The sequence below is a fragment of the Typopeltis vanoorti genome, chromosome 12, assembly GCF_054136105.1.
Source record: "Typopeltis vanoorti isolate ZY-2024b chromosome 12, IOZ_Tvanoo_1.0, whole genome shotgun sequence".
Lineage (NCBI taxonomy): Eukaryota > Metazoa > Arthropoda > Arachnida > Uropygi > Thelyphonidae > Typopeltis > Typopeltis vanoorti.
The window spans coordinates 129,900,293-129,917,062 of record NC_143560.1 but is presented as its reverse complement, the minus strand read 5'-3'; the positions used below and the strand labels follow the sequence as shown (position 1 = coordinate 129,917,062).

Here is a 16,770-nt window from a genome sequence, read left to right as displayed (position 1 = left end):
TTTTTTGCAACTCAAGCTTAATGGTGTTATTCATCCATTTAACCCCTACTTGATTTATTATTCGGACTCTAGGTATACAGTCAGCCATTGCTTCATGCAAGCACTTCTTAACTACCTCCCATGCACTATCAACTTCTAGTCCTTGCAGTTGTACATGCCATGGCTCTGAACCAATCAAACTCCTAAGCTTGTCATACTTTCCCGCCCGATAATTCCACATGTACCCTGTCTTAATTGAAAATTCTACACCTTTAGCCACCTCCCAAGTTAAGACCCCGTGATCACTCTCACCGATTGGTGGCAATGTGGTCATATTTGTTACAGCCAAATCCTCAGATGTAATTACTAGGTCAAGCACTCTCTGACCCCTAGTATTTTCCATTACATGCTGTCGCAGATAGTTATCCCTTAATAACCGCATAAAATCCAGTTCCTTCCTCCCGTGTGTCCTCTCCTCACTCCAATCAATGCGACCATAGTTGAAATCTCCCATAATAATCACCCTTCTTCCACCCATTTCTTCTATTTGCTTGTGCATACTGTCACCACCATCTTTTCCATCACCTGGTCTATAGCAGCACTCAATTGTATATTTAGTTCTGCTAGCCACAATCTCACACCAAATGGCCTCAAATGTGCTCTTTTCTCTATCCTGCAATTCAACTTCTATTCTCCTTGGCTGGAGCTCATCAGCTATCATCAACAATACTCCTCCCCCCATTTTGTTCTCTCTGTCATTCCTGAACACACTATACCCATCACATTCAATCCCACTAGTTATATCATCTACAGTCAGCCATGTTTCACTAATACCTATAACCTGTGGTCTGGAAGTGCCAACCATGGCCAAAAACTCTTCCTTCTTGTTCCTAATACTCCTAGTATTAGTGTACATGAATTTAAGACCCCCATTAGCCCCAACCCTACCTTGATGCCTTATATTAACTATCCCACTCTGATTTGTTGTCCTTATTTGCTCTGGCATATTATATTCATTCTTACATTCAACTGCCTCCATAAGGACTGTATCTCTACCCCCCCCCCCCCTTAACAAATCTAGTTTCCCTGAATTTGCACATCCACTACATTCAGCAACACTTTGTCAAGTCTTCTTACACCGTAACCATTCAAATCCAGTTTTTTTCATTCAAAAAAAGAATTATTTTTTAATTCTGTAATCGTTGTAGCCATTTGAAGGAAGGTGTTTTTTTATGTGGTTGAGTTAGATTGAAAGGGTGGTTTCACTGGAACAAAGATTGTGGGCGCTGTTGGTTAGAGTTTTAATAATGCCATATTGTTGAGAGGGATGGTGGTGGTGGGAGAGTTTGTGAATGTATCTGCCTGTGTGAGTAGATTTTCTATATACAGAGAAGGAAAGGTTACCATTAGGAAGCCGTGTTACTAAGGTGTCTAGGAAAGGTAAATTATTGTTATTTTTCTTTTCCATCGTAAACTGGATTCTTGGATGTAGGGTATTGAGGCTGAGGAAGGAATCTAATGTGTCTGGGCCATGAGGCCAAATAAATAACATATCATCTACATACATATCTTAGCCAGGAAGAAGGTTTGAGAGGGGCTGAGTCTATGGCTATTACATGGAGAATGTTGAAAAATAAGCTATAAAGCATTTTATGTCTCACTGTAAACTTGCTACCCTTATCCATTCTACTAGAGATCAGCTTCCTCCACTCTCAGTACCCTGTTCCTGCAAGCTGATTTACTTTGGGTATCAGCAACCATCCATTTAGAAGAACACAAATCATACATCTGCTATCATGGCTGTGTCAATCTGGCCTTAGGTTTTTTCAATCTGGTTTTTTCTCCAGGAGAGCCTGTAGATCATATGTTTTGGATATGATCTACAGGCTCTCCTGGAGAAAAAACCACCATGCTCAACCATAGTAAATTCAAGAAACTGGTTTTAGCATCTCCAGCAGCACTCAGAAATCAACTGAATTTAAATAAATATGGTTGCATAAAACTTCAAAAAATTTGGGAAACATTATCAGAGATCCAACTTTACATCCTAAGCCACCTACGAACGCCCATAGAGAGCGCACCACCTAGATAGTGACTTTAGAGTTACTGAACTGTTTCAGTTAGTATTGTGTTGTATTTGAGTGTGTGTTACAAGAGTTATTTGTAATCCCTGAAGATATCTCAGTGATGAGAAGAAATATTGGAAGCATTAAAATTAGTTTCAATCCTTTCCTAGTGCTGTAAATATTCCGTTAGCCCTCCAACAGACACACCGTTTAACCGCTTACTGTGACCTCATCCACGTTACTTTCTACCCCTTTCATGCTGTCATAATTTGCCCAGTTAGTATTCACTACTTTCTCATTCTCCAGAACACTTTCACTGTCTTTCGTTGTAACATTAATATTTGTCACTTTATTTTCCCAATTTTCATGACTCATGTGTCTTGCAATTGCACATGAAGCATTTGACACTCTCTCTCTCCACTGTTGCTTTTGTACCACAACCCGTTTGCTCTTAGCATTGAATACATAGAAAGTGCACTGCATCATTCAAAATCCCTCATGCTAAGGACTTGTGAAGGACTTGGCTGCCAATTTCCTTGTGTGCATTGGTGTGATTTAAAAAAACAAACAAAAAAAAAACATTCTAAATGATATTCTGTATTAAATTTCTGAAACGAACACACATGTTCAACTTTATCAGTAAAAGAAAATAAGATATAACCAAAAATATTTTTTAAAATTACTAGCATTCACTAAAATAAATGACTCATCTCTAGGACACATTCTATACTGCTACTACTCTGTGCTACCATAGCAGCAGCTGAAATGTACTCATGTTGTTTGACTCATGTTATAGTGAGTGAAGTATGTTGGAGTTAAGAAAGTCTAATCCCCCCCCCCCTTCTCTCGAGCCTCTGTAGCTCAGTCAGTATAGACAAAGCCCTTGGTTCGATTCCCATTAGTGACATGAGGAACCTGGTCTCTTTCGACTCAAGGTGAGTTAGTCGGTCTCATATGAAGGTAGGGGTTATTTTCACCTGAAAACTTGGGTTTTTTGTCCCTTAGAACAGGCAAACCAGCCCTATGAATATATGCTTCTACAGACACAGGATACCTTCAGGAATAAGGAGTAAACAACCTATTCCGTAGGATTTCGGTTCCGAATACCTACACGGTAAAATGTGTAGGCATGAGTGTAAATTAGGATAGGAATTTCCCTTAATGTGTTAAGCTATTTTTTTTTTTTTCAAGTATTATTATGAAAGAAACGATATTCAGTCCATTTCGATTAAAGTTTCCCTTGAAACTCTTAACCTATTGCTCCCACCTGTCTTTCAAATAATGGAAACAGTGCCATAGCATCGGTTGGGTGAGCAGTGCCCTTGTTCCAGGTGCTGTAGAATTGGGTGGAAGTGTTCCTCCCCAGTTGCCATGTCCTAATGAGCACTAATTGGAGTCATAAAGTAACTTTTCTTTTTTTTATTGGTATTAAATAGTAGTAGTAGGGGTACCGGTTCTGATTTACCACACTAGCAGTCAACTTCTTCACTTCCTGTGAGACCATAAGTATAAATTCTTCCACTCTGCTGTATCACAGCTGTACCTTGGCATACATCTCTTGATATAGCTTATAAAGGTTTGGAGAAACCTATTGCTCTTGGCATTTCCAAAGCATGATTGGGTTTGGTGTCAAAGTCTACAGAATTGCCATTCTTTGGTCCACCTTTCACTCTCTGTATTTGAATAGCCACCCTTTTCTTGGTTGCTCACTGCATATCATAGTGGATGGTTTCCCTTTTTCAGACTTCACACTCTATACAGAATGCACGAGGATTGTTTTATCTACCCTCTTTTTTCCATACATCACTGAACCTTTTCTTCCTGATATTATCCATATTTTTGTTGATAGTAGTACACTCCATTTATCCTACTTACTTGACAAACTCTGCAATGACTAAACATTCCAGGCATCCTGATCTACAGCCCACTGCCTTAAGTGCTGATATCCAGACCATTATTTGGGATAAGGTTAACCTGGTCACGTTCATTGCAACCAGAATGTAGTCTTGTTTTCTTTCTCATAAAAAGGATCTGATGAGTTAGTTGATCTCAGGCATGAGCAATTTGTTTTCTGCTCCTGGAAACTCAGGTTTTTCAATTCATAAAATCAAGAAAATTGACTGTAGAACCTTTACTGTTTCATACAGATAATATACTGGGACCATGAGATTGAAGCATTTGTCTTCTCACCACTGTTCATCAGATACTGTTTATAATTAGTGATGGTCTTGGACCAGCTATCTCTGGCTACCAGTGGATATTTGAACTGCCTTTAAAAGTTAAATAAGGATAAAATGACCTCACCTATCCAATCTAGGGAATAAAAGGTTTTCTTCTTTCTCATCTATCAGATGACAAGTCCTCTATGAGAAAATCTTTGCCATCTGGCTCTATCTCTGGCCATTTCTGTTTACTCTCTGAAGTGCAGTAATTCTGATCTTTCTTTCAAAGACTGCAACCAAGTTCTTTTTGGTCTGTATCTTGATTGTCTTCTGCCAATAATTCCATTTAGAGGTTATGTTCAGTATTCTCAGGACATGTTGAAATCATCTTAATTTTTGAAAAGATGTTAGTCGATTAAAAAGAAAAGAAAACAGATAATTTGCATTAGATTAGAAATGGATGTGCATCTCTTATAACCAAAGAGCATATGTCTTAACTGTGCTGTGGAGACACTTGATAATTGATTGTATCTGAGCATCAATTTCCTGATATGTACCTCTAAGGAGTGTTCAGATTAACTATGACAGCACTATATGATTAAGTTTACATAATTATTAATCAGTCTATTACTTGTGAACACTCCAATATTGTCATATCTAACATTTTGTGCTTCTAAAGCACAAAATGTTAGATATGTCACTACTGACCAAATCAGTCCATCTAGAGCTTGGTATTCCTCTGGGTCTCTTTCCTGCCATATTAGCATCAAACACCTGTTTTGCTAATCTTTTTCACCCATTCTATTTAACCTGGTGCTGGTGAGGTGGGAAAATGTAACAATTTAAAATCTTTGGGGGTCTTTGACACCCTACCTTACTAACGCCAGGTTAAGTGACCATATACCACCTTAGATTAGCTCTGCTGACACAATCTTGAATGCTAACAATGCCAGGTTCCTTTCTAATATCTCATTTTTGATATGATTTTGCGATTGATGCCATCTGTTCACTCCTAATTTTTCTAAGAATCCTCATATTTGTGGTCTCTAGTCTCTGCCTGATTGAAATTATTTAATCATATGTGGGGGGGGAGGATATGAAATTAGATGATTTTTTTCCTAGCGTTGAATTAAATTTTTACCAAGACTGCATGTTTACGTTCATGTGATTAATGTCAGTCATGTTTCTTTCAACTCGACAATAAATTTCATTTGGAGTTATTCCCACTGTTGTATTTAATAACAAATCATTACAATCGCTTTGAGGTTTTGTTAGCGTTAGCGTTGCTGCAGGGAAATTCAAAGTTACATCTCTGTGATAACGACTTGTCTACGAACGAGAACGAATCATATTGCACAAAGTTGGCCATGCCTTGACTGGCTTTGGCAGTGTAGTGTGGTTGGTTGTAGCTGGAGCAATACATTACATAACTGTTATCATAACCTGCATTATTATGAGTTTTTCATCATTAGTTTTTTGTAATTAATATTGTCAATCTCAACACAATGAGCTTAAGTAAAAAGTGTAAAATAGATTCGGAACATCGAGCATTTAACCCCGAGTGGACAAACAAATATTTTTTTACGTTGTTTAAGGACAAAATAGTGTGCGTTGTTTGCTGTGAATCTATCACTGTGCCGAAAGAGTGCAGTCTGAGACATCATTTTGAATCGAAACATCCTAACCTTGGTAAGTTGGATGCAAGTGAAAAGCGAATAAAAGCAGCTATAATAAATTTAGTTTATCCTTTATCCAATTGTGAGCAAACAAAGTTTGCACCTGATATCTCCAAGACTGGGGTAAGGAGGTACAACACCGGGCAACTGGTTTCATCATCAAAATAAAAGCAGCAAAGTTATTGAAAGTCCTTAACGCTGAGCAATAAGCCTTTTAAAAAGTGACATCTGCAAATCAAGTTGCCACAAAGGTAAGCTTAAAAATATCACAAGAAATAGTTCATGCTGGCAAATCATTTACTGAGGGAGAGTTGATAAAAAAAAAAAAAAAAAAAAAGTGTGATTGCCGTTTCCAAATTTTGTCCTGATAAGAAAAATAATTTTGAATATATCAGTTTGTCCCGTATGACTGTTCAGCGCCAGGTGGCTGATATTGCCGAGTATCTTAAAGATAATCTGCAAAAATCGGCTAGTGAATTTGTCTATTATTCGCCTGCTATGGATGAAAGTACTGACGTGAAAGATACTGCACAGCTTTTAATATATGTAAGAGGTGTTGATAAGAATTTTGAGGTGACAGAGGAGCTTGCTGGTTTGTGTTCAATGAAAGGAAGAACAACAGGAATGGAGATTGCAGAAAATGTAAAGATGTATGTAACCGAAAAACTATCCTTAAATTTCAAGCATTTAGTAGCAATTTGAACTGATGGTGCCCTATCTATGTGCAGAAAAAATGTTGGTGCTGTAAGATTTATTGAACAGTGTGCAGGTAAACCATTGACAAAATTTCACTGCCTAATTCATCAGCAGGTTGAATTAGGCAGTGAAAAGTTTTGCAGTTTGATCATGTGATTAAAGTAGTATTTGCTCTGGTCAACTATATTCGAGCTCTGGGTTTGAAACACAGAATGTTTCAGGCATTTCTAGAAGAAAATGATGCTGAGTACGGGGATCTACCATACCACACTGATGTATGTTGATTGAGCCGCGGTAAAGTTTAGTCATGCTTTGTCACTCTAAAAAAATGAACTAGTCGAATTTTTGGAATCTCAAGAAGATATGGAAAAATTCCCAGAAATAATGGATGAAGAATGGAATCAAGATTTATTTTTCTTCTGTGACATTTTGGATCAATCGAATGACCTGAACTTACAGCTTGAAAGAAAAAATAAGTTTGTTTGTTTTTTAGTTAATATCTCTTATAAAAGCATTCAAAATGAAATTAAGTTTGTTTGAAAATCATCTTGCTAAGGGGGATATATGACATTTCCTAACTTGTGGACAGAATATTCCATCAGAATATCATTCAGTGGTGGATGGAAAATATAAGAAGCACGTATCACTTCTAAGTGAGGAGTTTCAGAAAAGAATGCCATTGAATAATGAAGACGAAGTCCGCATAAAAGTGATTGAGGATCCATTTCCTGTCGAAGCAGGAAATCTACCTGTTGAACTCCAGATGGAAGTTATTGATCTCCAGTGTTCTGAAAACTATTGGGTCAAGCATAGGGAAAGTACTTTACAAGAGTTTTATTCTATTCTGGATCAGGATAAATTTACAAGTTTGTTTGATACTGCCTACCAAGTATTTTGTATGATTTGGAGCACATATACATGTGAACAAACATTTTTGATCATGAACTTGAACAAAACCAAATGGCATTCATCTTTAAGTAATATCAGTTTAGAGGCCATATTAAGAACGGCCACTTCAAACATGACACCAAACTTTGATAAAATAGTGGCAACAGAGGAATGCAATGTGTCACAATGTGACATTCAGTCACTGATATTTCACTGAGAATAAGTGATATTCTCAGTGAAATTATTAGTAAACTTTGTGTTTATGTTTGAGTGGTTTTTATTGAGAAATTTTGCAGCTATATTTGTTTGTAAATAATTTTGATTATAATTTTAATTGTAACTCTCTAAAAAATTTAAATATGCATATTAATTAGTATTTACTATAGACCTACTAACAAATTACAAATTTACTTAGGTTTAGCTGCAGTGGACTAGTCTAAGATTCAAGGTCCGAAGTGATCTGGCCCTTGGTCAGGTGGTCCAAGTTGGGTTTGGCCCTCAAAGACAATCAAGTTGTGCAGGCCTGCTATAGAGTGTCATATTCCTATCTACCCATTCCTGAATTTTACTTTTAACCAACTTTTCCAATACATAACCACCATTCTGGAGACACCAAATGGTCCCTAATTTGCTGCTTTTGTTCTGAAGCCACTTTTATGTAATGGAACCATCTTACCCTCTTTTCACTCACTTGGAACCTTTCCAGAGCTGAGAGTTAGATTAAACAACTTTTTCAGAGCCACTGCCAGTTCTCGTGTATGTTCTTGTAGTACATGAGCCAACATACCCTTTAGTCCCACTGAGGATTCAAATTGATATTTTTCAGTATCTTGAGTGCCTCTGGTTTGTCAACCTCAATTTTCACATCAGTATCTCCAAAATCTCCCTGGATGATGTATCTGTGCAAAGTGATGACTCAGTAATTCAAGTATTTATTATATTCTGCCACTTTTCTACCATTGGCAGTGAGTAAAATTATCCTTCCATAATCATTCTTTCTTGCTACATAGCAAAAACATTGTTTTGGATTCACTTTGGTATACTTAGCCAATTTTCTGTCACAATCTGATTTACTCCTTCTTGCTTGTGCTTTATGTTTCTCATGGGCATGCTGTATTCCTTCCACAATGCTTTCTTTCTTTTTTTTTTTTTTTTTTTGCAGCTTGTGCTTTATATTGCTAGTCATCTAATTAATCTCTACTCAGTTTATCCTCCTGACCCTAGGTATGAACTCTGATACTGCCTCGCTGAAACATTCCCTGACTGCTTCCTTTGCACTAATGACATTCATTCCATATAGTTTTTAGACCATTGCACTGCTCCAAGTTGCCGCCTAAATTTGTCATAATCACCAACTTTGTAGTTCCATATAACCCCTTTCTTGACTGAATTTTCACGTGTTGAGCAACCTTCCAGGACAAGACTGCATGGTCACGTTCTCTTGTTGAAGGTAGAGTTGCCTTTATAAATAATCTTCTGATGCTATTACCAGATCCAACACTCTCAAATCCCTGGTCCCTTACATCACATGCTGTTTCAGGTAATTATCCCTTAATAACTGTATAAATTCAATTTCCATTTTGCATGAATTTCTGTTTTTCCTCCTTACGATTTATATCACCATGGTTGGACGTCTGCAATGATAATTGCTTGGCTTTCACTCATTGTGCTAATTTGCTAATGCGTGTCATCCACTTCTTCTGGTCCACTAGGTCTACAGCAGCAATCAACAATGTATTTTGTCCTGTTGGTCTCTATCTCATACCTGACAGCCTCAAATGAACCATTTCCATCAGATCTATAATTTTCCTTAACTTTTATTTTTGTTGGTTAAAGTTTTTCATCTATCATTAACAATATTCCTTCTCCTCATCCTATTGCAATATTTTTTCTATTGTCTCCAAAATTTCAGTATCCATTACATTTTATCCCTGTAACTACATCATTCTCTGACAACCAGATCTTGCTGATGTAATTACTTTTTGGATAACATTGAGCTGACCAATACCCAAAAAATTCTCCTTTGTTTCTGATACTGCAGGCATTCATTTCAGAATTCCCAAAGTTACCCTTAAATAATATCATTACTTGCCCATTTAGTTTGGAAACCTAGGAAATTGCACCCAGCTCGTCACAATTGTTCCTCTACTCATACTTATCTATCCTGATTTGTGAATCTGTGGTCTGTTTTTTTTGATAGCTGGATATGTATAATGTTGATGGACTGCATCTAAATGGTTTTTGTGTGAGGTGTCTAGAGAGAGCTTTATATGCCGAGCATGCTGAAGCTCAAATTCAGGAAAACTTAAGTTACTCAGGTTGCATCGGGTGTTTGTGTGAAGATGAGGTGACTGATTGTGAGAATGACTAATTGTGAAATCTGGTCTCTCACACTGAAATATTGAATATGGTAGTCAACTCAGAAGTAAAGGTGGATGGCACCTAAAGCAATTCTGCAGTTTCTATATACTAATGCGAGAAGTATCAGAAACACGAGACAGGAGTTTCTGGCATTGGTTGTGCAACCTTGCCAAAAGTTATAGGGATTAGTGAGACTTGATTTGCAGCAGATGACGTAGTTACAGAAATAGAATGTGAAACATTTAGTCTTTACAGGGCAGATAGAGTAGATAGCATAGCAGGGGGCGGGGGGGGTACTTGTGATGATACCAGATCAATGGCAGCCAAAATGAATAGGAGATCGGTGGGAGGGTGGCTATTCATTTGAAGCAATCTGCTGTAAGATTAAGGCCAGTAAGACAAAATATACAGATGATTGTTGCAATAGGCTAGGTTGTTCCACAGATGATCTAGAAGACACAGAATTGGCTGCTAAGGAACGATTGAAAGTGTGGCTTTGGCAGTTAAGAGAGGTGAAAGGGTGGATGAGATGATTGTGATGGTGGGAACAAATGACTTGAGTGGTGATGTAAATAGGGTGGCGTGAGATATGAGATTCTTGCTTGAGGTGGTATGAAAGAAGACACAGAGAGGAAAGATTGTGTGTGTGTGTTGCCTAGGTATGATAATGACGAGCTGAGCAGAAGATCAGTAATATTGAATGACATAATAGCTAGAATGTGTGACAAGAGAGGACTGGAATATGCGGATGCTTGGAGTGCATTTGAGGACAGAGAGGAATTGTATGCAAGAGACCACTTACATTTGAATGAGGAAGGATGTAGGCATCTGGAGAGATAGCTGTTCTGAACAAGTCACTGTGTTCCAGGGAGGATGGTAGCAGGGGTGGAATCTTGTGGGAATGGGTACTTGGGAGAAGGGGGACATCATCAGCTAACACTGAGCCCAGTGGAGTCTAGAGGGGATAATGCTGGGTATAGAAACAATGCATTTGTATGCTTTATACTAATGCCAGGAGTATCCGGATAAGGGAGAAGAATTGGTGGCGCAGATAGCATCAGCTTGGCCAAAAATTATTGGGATCACTGAGACGTGGTTGACAGAAGAGAATAAAATAACAGGAATAAAAGTCGCTGGGTACAGCATTTTTCAGCAAAGCGTGGTAGTGGAGTACTGTTTATGATAAGTGACGACCTATGTCGTCTTAGAGTGGAGACTTTGGAAGGCAATGGCACTAAGGATTTTGAAAGCATATGGTGTGAGGTAGAGGTGGGCAAGACAGGATATTTAGTGGGGTATTGCTACAGACCCAGGAGCATGGGTGGGGACCAGGTAATGTTTAGACAGTTGAGTTTGGCAAGTGCAAGAAGAATGATTGTTATGGGAGATTTTAACTACAGTAGTATAAATTGGGGAGAGGAAGATGCATGTAGCAATAAGGGAATGGAATTTCTAGAATTCTTGAGGGACAAATGTCTTAGGCAACATGTAATAGAGGGAATAAGAGGTTCAAAGAAGAGTTTATAATAACTGAGATGACATCTCTCCCACCAGTTGGAGAGAGAGCGACCATGTGGTTTTGACTTAGAAAATGAATAGACATGCTGGAGTATCAAAGCGATGGGAACTTATGTGGAATTATAATGCAGGTGATTATAATAGTCTTAGATGTCAACTTGGGGAACTTTCATGGAGGGAGGAATTGGAAGGCCGGGATATCATTAGTGCATGGGAAATTATGAAAGAATATTTGTTAGCAGCAATGGTAAGTTGTATACAATGAGTGAACAAGAGGACACTATTTGGAGTAAAGTGGATGACAAACAATATTTAACAGATATTGCATGTGAAAAAGAGGTTATGGAAGAGATACAAGTAGATAGGTGAAGAGAAGATGCATGAATAGTAGAAGACACATGCCAGAAGAGTGATTGGATGGTAAGAAAGATGAAACTGGAATATGAGAGGAGTTTTGCTCTAAGATCCAAAGAAAATCCTAGGGAATTTTTTAGATATGTAGCCAGTAGGAGGAGAAATGACTGTGGAAGAATGATATAGAGTGACTGATGCAGAGGACATAGTGGAATTGTTCAATGAACACTTTATTGGAGTATTTCATCCTGGAGGAGTCAGTTTTAATGCTAGAGGGATTGGGCAGGTTCGAGGTTTAGAGGTACAGGAGGAGAGTGTGTTTCAAATACTGAGTACTCTGGATGTCAGTAAAGCTGTGGGACTGGATGGTATTTCACCACGAGTTTTGAGAGAATGTGCCAGGGAACTGACAGTGACTTTGACCTGGCTTTTCAATGAAGGTCTGGCTGTGGAAAAGGTGCCCATGGAATGGAAGGAAGGTAAGATAGTGCCATTGCATAAAGGTTGTAGTACACTGGAAGTGTTTAATTATAGGCCAGTTTGTGTGTCATCAGTAGTTAGTAAGATCTTGGAGAAAGTAGTGAGGGACCGAATACAGCATTGGGCAGATGAGGGTAATGTTATCTGTGAGAGTCAAGGTGGATTTGTGAAGGGGTGCCCTTGTTTTATCAATATGCTAGCCTTTTATGATAAAGTTATAAGAGCATTAGATGAGGGAAAGGCATATACTGCTAGACTTAGCAAAGGCATTTGACAGGGTGCCACATGATAAACTGATATTTAAGTTGCAGCACATGGGTCTGTATGTCAGATTGGTCAACTGGAGTTATGGGGATTGGCTGAGAGATTGTGGACTGCAGAGTTTGGTGGATAGAAGTAGAGGTGATATGATTGAGACTTTTGAACTGTTGAGAGGTGGTTACAGGGTTGACACTGGGGAGTTCTTTCGCTTGGTTGAACAGCAGGAAGATGTGATGAAAAGAGGCCATCCCTGGAGGTTACGAAAGGAAACTGAGCAAGAGGGTGAGGAGAAGGTTTCTTTGAATGGAGGGTGGTTGAACCATGGATTGCATTGCCTGATGGAGTGGTGAGTGAGAACGGTTAAGGAGTGGTATGATAGTTTGTGTTTCTTAGGAAGGACCTCCCACGATGAGTCTTTTGACTCTATGGAGGCCTGAATAATAATAATTATGGAAATATATACTTTAAGGAAGAAAGATCAGATGGCAGGAATGAAATGGAATTTATACATCTGGTGAGAGATAATTTCTTGAAGCAGCATGTGATGGATGGGACTAGGAGAGTCGTCCATAACCAAGGTGGCCACATTGGATCTGATTGAAAGTGACTATGCAGTCTTGACTTGTGAGATTGTAAAAGAAATAAGAATATTCTGTCAAGAAGGGTTATATGTGGAACTACAAGATTTTTACAAGATTAATTCAGAGGAAATTTTTTAGAAAAGGTCTGGTGGTGGGAGAACTATAGGCCATCCATGGAAGCTGAGCAAGAGTGTAGTTAGCAAGGGTGTTAGAACTAGGATTTTTACTTGGAGAGTGGTGAATGAGTGGAATGAGCTGACAGAGTCTGTTGCGGGTGTCATGACTGTGAATGAGTTCAAAGCAAAATATGATTGATACTGTGCAAATGCTGAATAGTTCTTGACATGATGTTTAGAGCCTCCCTTGATGAGTCTAAAGACTCCTTGGAGTTGCCAATAATAATAATGTGTGAATCATTTCTCCATTTACTCATCTGTTTTACTGTAATATGGTCATCTAATTTCTTTACACATGTATGAACTGTCTACTTTTTCTTTCAATCTGTCTTTGTGCTGTTTATACATAGTCATCATCCTGTGAATTGGATAGAGTGAGTTTGGCAAATCATTGAAGTGATATTAAATTAACTTTAAACTAGTTGTGTTGAGTATCCCCCTCCCCCTCCAATCTCACAAAAGTGCACTCTTCATTGGAAGTGATTTGTAACATACGGTTGATGCTTCACATGATGCCTCAGTTTATAATTTTTATTTGAAATACTTGAGAAGAAAAAGGAAATACTGTTTAGTAGATTGTTTGCTAAATTACAGAAGCCAGATAATTAGGTTTTTACTCTTTTATTTGGATTTATTATTATTTTTTTTCCAGGAACTTATAGCTAGAATTAATCAACTAGAGGCACATGTACAGCAATTAAAGAACATATTACAAAAACAAAATGATAAAACTGATAAAAGTCAAGAGGATAAAACTGGCAAAACATTTGATTTTAATAGGTAATTGTAATAGTCACTTTAAATATGCATTTAATATGATTGATATTAATTTAATATTAGAGATCTTTGAATATGTAGAACAATCCTGTAAAATGAAATCCTTCATGCATATTGGAGGACAACTGCTGTTTATGAGTCAAGCCGAATTTTAATTTATTTTTGTAGTAGCAAGTGGATAGCTGAAAATTGATCAATAGTGGATTTTTTCACCTGCAATGAAGCTTTCCTGCTATGTCAGAGCATATGCTAAAGTGGTGCCATTGTGTGTTGGATATGAGATTTCATTATGGCAATACTCGTGCTCTTGGTAGCATCACAAATTTTATTTCAAAAAAATAATTTTTTTTGTGTATACAAGAAACGAAATGGCTTACGAAAAAAAGAAATTAAAAGAATTTTGCTTGAAGTGTACTTTGTTTGGAATGTGAAATCTTAGTGCTCACGTCAAAGGAATGTCATATACAAGTTCGAATGTGAAATTGGAAGTTTTTCCCCCATTGTGCACAAATAACAGTTATTGTTGGCCACTTACCATATTCATGCAGCTTAATTTACTTTCACAAAAATAAATGCAATTTAATTTTTGTTGTTGACATTTTATATATATATATATATATATATATATATATATATTTCATAACCAAGCAAGATAGTGGCAGTTTGTACTAAAAAAATGGAATCAGTTCTGATTGGAGAAATGGATACGGTGATGATTCACTGTCAATTTTACAAAAACTGATTAGTGACAGTACTGTACATCTCTTCAGAGCCATATTTGCAAGTACCAACAAAAAAGTGAAAAAAAAAAAAAAAAATGTTTTCCCAAATGTTTGGTCCATATCTTTTCCTGGTAAGTGAGGATTTTTTCTTTATAATGTTTTTTTTTTTTTTTTATGTTGCTCCACTTATAGAAAGTTACTTTCAAACCTATAGCACATTTTGGAAGTTTATTTTGCACTTGGTTAGACTATAATAAATTTAGTTTAATCCTTTATCCAAGTGTAAGCAAACAAAGTTCGCGCCTGAAAATATTTTCAGGACTGAGGTAAGGTGGTGCAACTCCGAGCAAAGGTGGACCAAGCTCTCATTACTCCTTATCTCAGTAAAAAAGGCTTAGTAAACGTTCCTGTCGTTGGTGGCTAGAATAGAACTTTCAATACCCTTCCTTCTGAAGAGCTGGCTCTATGGATGGCACACACACCACTTCTACTGATCTACACATGTGTAGGTTTTTTTCCCTATGTATTATATATATGTATGTATTTTTAAAAAAAAAAAAAATTTTTTTAATATACTTTTTTAAACAGTTGGGAAACTGTTTAAAAAAGAAAATCTTCTAGAGAAGGAAATTTTTCATGTTGCTTCAGGCCTACAGAAAGCAGGACAGTGGTCTCACTGGGCAATGAAATTCATCTCCCATTTAAAGACCATCACAAATATCCATACCCATGGCAGGATTTGAACCAACACTCTGTTGGTTGGGGAGCAAGTTTGCTATTCATTTGGTCAACCAGGTCAGCAATGACCTTCATGTTGACTAGTCTGGTAATAAAGATGATAATCAATTTTTATTGCTTTTTATTTGGTATTAGTGTAAATATGGCTTGGCAAAATATATGGTATTTTTGCCACTCAGTTTTTGTGAAAATGACATAACTCATTCAATTATTTCAATGTTTATTTCTGCAATTGGAACTCCAGTTTTAAGTAAACTGGTTAAGAAATATATTTCTTCTTCTTTTATGAATTGTATTAAGTTTGCAAAAATGAATTAAGATGTACATATACAGGGAGTTGCCAACGATGATTACTACCAATTATGCATTATGGAGAAAAATTGAAATTTCATAGTGCACATTTTGGTTGGTTTACTCCCAATGCAAGATGAAAGCAATGTTTTTTGCACCCCCTATCTGTTTGATGTTGTAGGCATGCTCTGTTAATTAAAAGAAACTAATATCACATTCCAAACAAAAGTGCACTTTGTGTCTTTTGTGTCAGTCATTTTGTTTTTTCTGTATATTAACTTACAACTTAACTTGTGATAAGTTCGGTATGAAAGAGAGCATGAAATGATTGTTGGAAGAGGCAAGAGTGAGAAAGTGAAAATAGTAAGTATATTACTTTGAAATGATAAAAATAAATTAAGAAGAAGCACTATGATGGCAAATGATTTGATACATAGGCTGTGTAGAAGGAATGGATGAGAGCTCTTAGATGTGTGTGTGTGGAATGACTTTGAGGAAAGACTGGATTTGTATAAGAGGGACGGCATACACCTAAATGCATTTAGTATCATGAAAAACTAATAACTGGAATGAGACCTAACACAGATGGTCAGGGAAACTGAATTTTAATGGGAGGAATGGTGAGAATATGCGTGTAAGAGTGACAATGTTACATAATTGTGCTAATGACGAGAATGGGCATTATCATGGAAATGATTATAAGGAGAGAATGATTTTGACTTTGAGCCTCTGTATAGACCAGTGTTTCTCAATCTGTGGTCCATGACAATGAGACAGGTGGTCCGCAGGGAGACTTAAATTAATTAAATTATCCAAACAAAACAAATTAAAATTGAATAAGTAAGTAAAAATTATTGAAATCAAATGGAGACAAAAACAAAAAAAACCCAACAAATAGCGTCAGAATGTTCAAAGGCAGAAGCAATAAAACTATACTGTTGTTCACTTCATCCCTCTTTTATTATTCGTCATTTTGCCACTGAATGACGAATAATAAAACAGGGATGAATTGAACAACAATGTTTTTATTACTCCTGCCTTCCT

The 16,770-nt window shown here is 37.1% G+C and overlaps 1 protein-coding gene across 3 annotated transcripts in view; it reads left to right on the top strand.

Moving 5' to 3' along the window:
- Nucleotides 1-16,770, top strand: part of LOC150101224 (tRNA pseudouridine(38/39) synthase) — a 328,838-nt gene that overhangs the window by 42,336 nt on the left and 269,732 nt on the right. For all 3 annotated transcript variants that reach the window (XM_090401407.1, XM_090401406.1, XM_090401405.1), the window contains exon 2: nucleotides 13,851-13,978. In XM_090401407.1, the coding sequence (XP_090257533.1) occupies nucleotides 13,851-13,978 (128 nt within the window). The remainder of the gene's footprint in view (nucleotides 1-13,850; nucleotides 13,979-16,770) is intronic.